This window comes from Fukomys damarensis, unplaced genomic scaffold (genome assembly GCF_012274545.1).
Source record: "Fukomys damarensis isolate Sample0158 unplaced genomic scaffold, DMR_v1.0_HiC HiC_scaffold_5, whole genome shotgun sequence".
In the NCBI taxonomy this organism is placed as follows: Eukaryota; Metazoa; Chordata; class Mammalia; order Rodentia; family Bathyergidae; genus Fukomys; species Fukomys damarensis.
In genome coordinates, this window is record NW_022900917.1 from 65,837,708 (window position 1) to 65,844,458 (window position 6,751).

Here is a 6,751-nt window from a genome sequence, read left to right on the forward strand (position 1 = left end):
TTTTTTTTTTTTTTTTTTTTTTTTTTTGGTACCAAGGCTCAAACTCAGGTCCTTGCGCTTGCGAGACAGTCGCCAGAACCACTGAGCTAAACCCCGGCCCTGCCTTTTTTCTTATAGAAGTAAAAGGAACTATTAAAATGTGTTTCTGTAGGGGGCTGGGGTTTAGCTCAGTGGCACTACCTGCCTAGAAAGTGCAAGGTCCTGAATTTGATCCCTAGTACCCCCCCAAAAAATGTTTCTGTAGATGGATGTTAAACTGCACACCTGTCTCTTCCATGGCTGTTGGTCTTTGCTACTGGGTATGGCCATGTGTGGCCAGGTGGAGCTTTAGGGTCCAGGTCATGGCTCTCTGCAGATATCATGAAGTTGCATACATAGCCTGGCCTAAACAACATCTGATCCCTCTCTGCTCATTGCTTTTGTAAATCCTATGTTTTGGTGTGGGCATTTTGTTTTTTTGTTTTTTTGCAAACAAAAACTTAGGGTTTTATTATTTTACAGGTTCATTTGTAACTTTAGTTTCATTAAAATGATAAAATAACCACATTATTGCCTTTTAAGAAAATCAAAATAATACAAAAAGCAAAGGCCTTCTCTACTACATGGTATACTCCTGACTCATTTCTTCTTTTCAGCTACTAGCCTTTCGGAACTTGTATATATTCTTGTATAGTTGGACTCTTTTTTTTTTAACAAATATTTTTCTTTGAGCAACAGTGGTTCCCTGCCCCCTCTGTGATTCTTATATACTTTTTTCTAATTTTAATTTTTATTAGTACATGTTTGCAGTACATACTGATTACATTCATCGTGGGGATTTGTTACGTGTACTTAACACATCTTTATTGTTTTACATTCCCCCCTTTCCCTCCTCCCCCTCCATCCGTGTCTTGGTCTTCTTCCCATTTGAAAAGACCTATCTTCTTGTTTCCTATTATTGGTGTGGATATTTTCATTCTGTTTTAAATCCCTGCCTTTGTGGAGCTGGCAACTGAGTAGCGTGGCGAGAGGGGGGAAATTGCAAAATCCATAAGTTACAGCTTGCTAGAGGATGGTGACACAGTAAATAGAGCAAGGTCAGGTGCTGGGATGTGGGGTTGTGGGGGAGGATCCACTGTAAGTGGGTCATGGTGTGGCTTTAGTGAGGGATTTCTTGAGGATTTCTTAGGATGTGGTGTCTGAGCAAAGACCTGAAGGAAGCAAGGTCATAGTGCAGTCTGTAGAGTGAACAGCTGGCACACAAGCTGCCAGTGGAGGGAGGCCATGCTTGTTGGATGTTGTGGAGGGAGATAAAATTGGGAAGGGTATAGAGGTCCAGGCCTGAAGGACCTTGAATGACTGGCTCAATTCTGAGCCAGTGGGGCCCTTTGTGGCTTTTCAGTAGAGGAGGGATGTACTTTGATGATTGTTTTAAAAGGGCAATACTATATGTAAGGAACAGTGTGTAGGGTATAGGAGATTGGGAGCTCAATAGAGGGGATGTTATCAGGTGCACTTGGCAATTAGGGTAGCTTTTAAGGAGGTTGTGATCTGTGGCTAGCTTTGCAGCCTCCACTGTAACCACTTCCAGGTGCAGGCTTTGGATTCTGCTCTGTGTAGACCTATTGGGCAGCTTCCATTAGGGTATCCCTGCTTCTTGTATTTTCCTGATCTACCTCTGGTCTGTTCTCTGCCAGGAAACCAGGTTACAAATCTCAAGGGATAAATAGGCCAAAGGAATTTATGAAAACAGCTAATGAGCTTTGGTTGCCATCTTGATGTCCTGCTGTGCTTGTCCTGGTGCAAGCATCATGCCAGCCCATTACCTGCACAGGCCATTGACGGAATGCTTTGGCTCCCGCCTTCTAATTAAGGTCCTTTTTTTCTGAGTAAGGGCCACGGCCATGTAAGTTAGATGTGGGCCCTGAGTAGGGAAAAGAGGCTGTCCTTCAAGGAGAATTGCCAGAGAGATTGCTGTGTTTTTGGAGCTGGAGTGTTTGGAGCTAAAAATGTGGCTGAGGCCTGGCTGAGTGGCAAGTGCCTGTGTGCCTTTAGTCTCAGCTAGGGTCCTCAGCTCATTTGCCTCAGGACCATTGGGTCCACATTGGAGGTAACAAGGAGACCCAGAACTGCCAAAAGGACACATGCAGATTGCCTGTGTCTGCCTCACCCAGGAGGGAGTTTTCCATATTATATACTTCCGTTCCAACCACAGAAGGTGTTTAGGGACTAAGTACTCATTATAATACATTTGGAAAAAATAAAAAATGTAAAAACAAATTTCTTAAATGAAAAAGTCCCTTTCCTCACAGTCACACAGCTTTTTAGTATATGTGCTGCCAAAGCGAGCAGTCATACAGCTTTTTGACTTCTGTCTCCATTCTATTGCTGTCTGTTTCCCTTTGTTCCCACAGTGCTGTTACTGACTTTTCCTGAGCATACCAGTTGTGCTTAGTGGATGCAAAACACTCCACCTGGGTAGGGTGATACTTTACTAGGTCATTTCCTCAGTAGGGCTGCCTGGTGCTTTCTCTTAGGGTCCCCTCCAACTTAAAAAAATTACAGCAGTGCATGTGCTGGTAATTATAGCACTCTTGAGAGGCTGAGTCAGGAAGATTGCAAGTTTTTTTTTTGTTCCAGGGATTGAACTCAGAACCTTTGCACTTGGCAGGCAGATGCGGTGTCAATGAACTAAATCCCTGGCCCAAGATTGCAAGTTTGAGCCCAATTTGTACAACTTAAACCCTGACTCAAAATTAAAAGGGCTGGAAATGTAACTTAATTCAAAGGCGCTAGTTCAATCCCCAGTCCTGTAAAATTAAATTTTAAGAAAATCATACCAGTGTTAATGCACAAAATATTTTTGTATTAAAACTGTTTTTGGGAGCCAGATATGGTGGCATATCCCAGCACGTTGGGGGTTGCGGCAGACCAGGCTGGAATACAAAGCAGGACCCTGTCTCAAAAAAGGAAAAAAAAGCCGGGCGTGGTGGCACACGCCTGTAATCCCAGCGCTTGGGAGGCTGAGGCAGGAGGATCGCTGTGAGTTCAAGACCAGCCTGGTCTACATAGTTCCAGGTCAGTCTCAACTACATAGTAAGACCCTGTCTCAAAAAAAAAAAAAAAAAAAAAAACAAAAAAAAACAAAAAAAAAGGAAAACCAGCTTTTTTTAAAACCAATTTTTAATTCATCTTCCTTGCCTGCTCAGCATTTTTCCCTCACCCCTACAATGGCAGTTTGGGAGCACCCTGAGGCGCAAGCCTGCAAGTGCCAGCTTGACTAACTGCCCCTCAGCCTCTGCCCTGCTAGAAGGCACTGTCTGAACATTCTTTTCTTTGGGTTAGGAACAGTGGACAGCCCTTATAGCACTGAATACTACATTTACAAGGCCACTTTCAAATTATGTGCAACAACTCTTGTCTTCCTTTTCAAGCGTTAATTTGTCTTAATTCTAGCAAAGTGTACAACTTATTTGGGGGACAAGATCATTCTCGGCTTCATTTGCAGTTTTTTTTTCCACGCTGCCTCCATGGCTGTACCAAGTGCTCCTGTAGTTAAAACCGTTCCACTGCGGTACTGGCTACTGAATCCAGGACTTTTGCACTGAGCTACATCCCCAGGTTCCCTCCGCAAACCGGGTTTCCTTACGCTGCCTGGGCTGGGCTCAAAGTTTACATCCTCCTCAACTTCCCAGAGTACTGGAATAAGAGGTGCCGCCACACTCGGTTTAAAACCGTGCTTTTTTGGAACGACACTACATGCGACTGTGGTGAGGAAGAAAAAGGACATGCGCTGGGGCCTGGCAGAACGAAGGCAGGCGACCCTGACTACCTTGACTACAGAATGTCGCGCAGTTCCCTGGAGACCCCAGAGTAGCGCCGGAAGTACACGCGGGATAGGGCTTCAGCCCACTTCCGGTCTCCGGGCGGCGCCACCTCGCCCCCTCTCGAAGGCCCCGCCCCCAGCTGTCCGTGCTCTGTTAGTGCGGCTGCCGCACTGACTGACTTCTAGACGGGCTGATCTCTTGTGGCACGGGTGGCAAACGCGGGGACGGCAGCTGTGCTCGAGGCTGCAGGCTGCAGAGTCCTCGGGTGCACACGATTCGCAGGTCTCCGGCGGGAGCAGACACTGGTGTCGTGAGGCGTAAGCCTGGAGGCCACTGCAGTAGCCGATCCCGGCCTTCTACCCGCAGCGGTGTGGGGCCGAGCCTGCGACCCGCCGGAGGGCCGCCTCCTACAGCCGCTGGGGTCTGGCATCCGGTCCACAGGGCGAGAGACTGTCCTGCCTTCCAGCCGCCCAGACGCTTGCCCTAGGAGCGATGCCGCTGACCTTCCAGGACGTGGCAGTGTACTTCTCCCGGGCGGAGCGGCGGCAGCTGGGGCCCGGGCAGCGTGCATTGTACCGGGATGTGATGCTGGAAAACTACGGGAACGTGGCCTCGCTGGGTGAGGGCCTCATGGCGCCCGGCTAGCAGCGGGGACTCCCTGGGGCTTTGGGGTTGCCAGGCCCTGTGGATCCCAGTGAAGAGGGTGCCACATTCGCCCCAAACAGTTCGATCTCTGCCAAAGTAGTGTCCCCGTAGGAGATAGGCTGTGGTGCCCAGTGCTAGGGAAATCATGCATGGCCCTGCCATGCCCACTTCCCCACAGGGGAAACGAGGAGTGCATTCTCCCTCAACATCCCATCGCCGCCCTTGGGCCCCCAGACCAATGTGGGCCTTGCGAAGAGGACAGCTCCCTCACCTGGCTCTAAAGGCCAGCGAGTAGTGTCTCATCCCAGGCCACACCTGCTTACCCCTGGTCCTTACCCTCGACAGGATTCCCTATCCCGAAGCCAGAGCTGATCTCCCAGCTGGAGCAAGAAGAGGAGCTGTGGGTTCTGGATCTTCTAGGGGCTGAAGAACCAGAAGTCTTGAGAACCTGCTGGACAGGTGAGAGTGTCTCCCTCAGAGGCTACAGTGAGGTCTGAGTCTCACTGTACACATCTTAGCAGACCAGAGGCACCTGCCTTAAAGGGTCTTCCTTTGCTGGTCTGTTTGCTTTAAAATATACACAGGTTTTCTTGTCATATCCTGTTTTGTTCTAGTGGTTACCTTTATAACACCATTTCCTCCTTTATATAACTCATTTCCTTTTTTTTTTTTTTTTTTGAGACAGTGTCTCACTATGTAGTTGAGACTGACCTGGAACTCACTATGTAGCCCAGGCTGGGCGATCCTCTTGCCTCAGCCTCCTGAGTGCTGGGATTACAGGCATGCGCCACGACGCCAGGCTTTATCTCATTTCCTTTTAAAAGTAGCTATTGTTTTCCTACCATATCCTTTTTTCCCCCTTGTCTTTTTTCCACCCTCCATTTTGGTCAACAGTAATCTCAATCTCTTTTTCCCCCAGTCTCCCTTCTACCCCATCTTTTTTCCTGATGCTGGTCTCGCAATGTTCCGTAGGCTGCTTTCAAATTCCTGGGCTCAAGTGATCCTGCTGCTTCAGCCTCCTGAGCAATAGTAGCCTGTCTCCCCCTCCCCCTGTGTTCCAGTGTTTGATTGAACCCAGAACCTTTGCTGGTGCTGGTGGTATTTGTTTCGGTACTGGGTATACGATTCATCGGCTCTATGTAATATTTTGACTCCCAGCTACTGAGGCTTGTTCTATTTACTGTTCTTTTCTCCTGTTCCCCTTACTTTTTTACGTGTTTGTTGTTGATTACATTGTCCCTATCCTGTCAGCATATAGTAATACTTCATCACTCATATTCTCATCTTTGCTATTGCCTTAAATCTGCAGTTGAGTATATCACTTGTTTGCCCTTTAATCAGTTGTTGGTCCATTTACAGAAATTTCTTTTGGCATCTAATAGCTTGCTCAGAAGGGCTCTTGTTAATATTATATTCCAAATGTGTGTGCACTCAATATTGGCTGTATGAAACCTTTCATTTCTAAACATAGATCATTGGTTTATGATTTCATTTTTTATTTATTTTTAGTAAAAAGTGAAATTAATTAATTAATTAATTTTTAAAATTGAGTTTATTGGTACAATCTAGGTATACAATACAATTATATTCATCATTGGGATTCTGTGCCTTTACATAATAGGTCTTGATTCTCATTTTTTCCCCTTGTCCCTGCCCTCCCTTCACCCCCTCCTCCACTCCCCATTTACAAATACTTTATTTCCATTTTTTCAGTTTCTCATATTTTTTTCCTCTTCCTTATTACCTTTCCCCCACCCTTTCCACTTTCCCTACACCTTTAGCCCTTTACTTTCTATTTCACATTATTAATTATCTCATTAGGATCTTGTGTACTATTATAGTTTTTCACACCAAAGAAACTATTCGGTATTTCAGTTAAAGAAATCTCTGTATGAACATTAAAAATAGGGAATCCTAAAATAAAACTAAAAAGGAAAGTAAAAGAGAAAAGGCAATGATGTAAGATTAAAATAATCCTTAATTCTGGAGATGAAAATGGTCCCTGAACATATTTAAATTGCTTCTTACTCTTAGAGTCTTATCTTATTCTTTTTTTTCATTATTTAGAGAATACTTTATTAGTTTCTGTAATCAAGCCCACGTAGATATGACCTTACATATTTGGTGCGATGTGTTACCCCTGTATACATGGAAAAAAAATAAAAAATAAAAAATAAATAAATTAACATTTCTAGGCCAATATAGTTGTCCATTTCTGTATAATGCCAAGTCAACACAGTAAATTGGGATGACTTTTTGCAAAATTGGCAGCACTGTTAAAGTTTCCCAAAATTCAATTT

At 45.3% G+C, this 6,751-nt stretch overlaps 1 protein-coding gene across 1 annotated transcript in view; it reads left to right on the forward strand.

Moving 5' to 3' along the window:
- The first annotated feature begins 3,114 nt into the window (after window positions 1-3,114).
- The window catches only part of Znf251 (zinc finger protein 251), a 24,274-nt gene continuing 20,637 nt past the window's right edge, over window positions 3,115-6,751 (forward strand). The window contains 2 exon segments of the mRNA XM_033760789.1: window positions 3,115-4,425; window positions 4,797-4,910. Of these exon segments, the coding sequence (XP_033616680.1) occupies window positions 4,299-4,425; window positions 4,797-4,910 (241 nt within the window). The 5' untranslated portion in view covers window positions 3,115-4,298.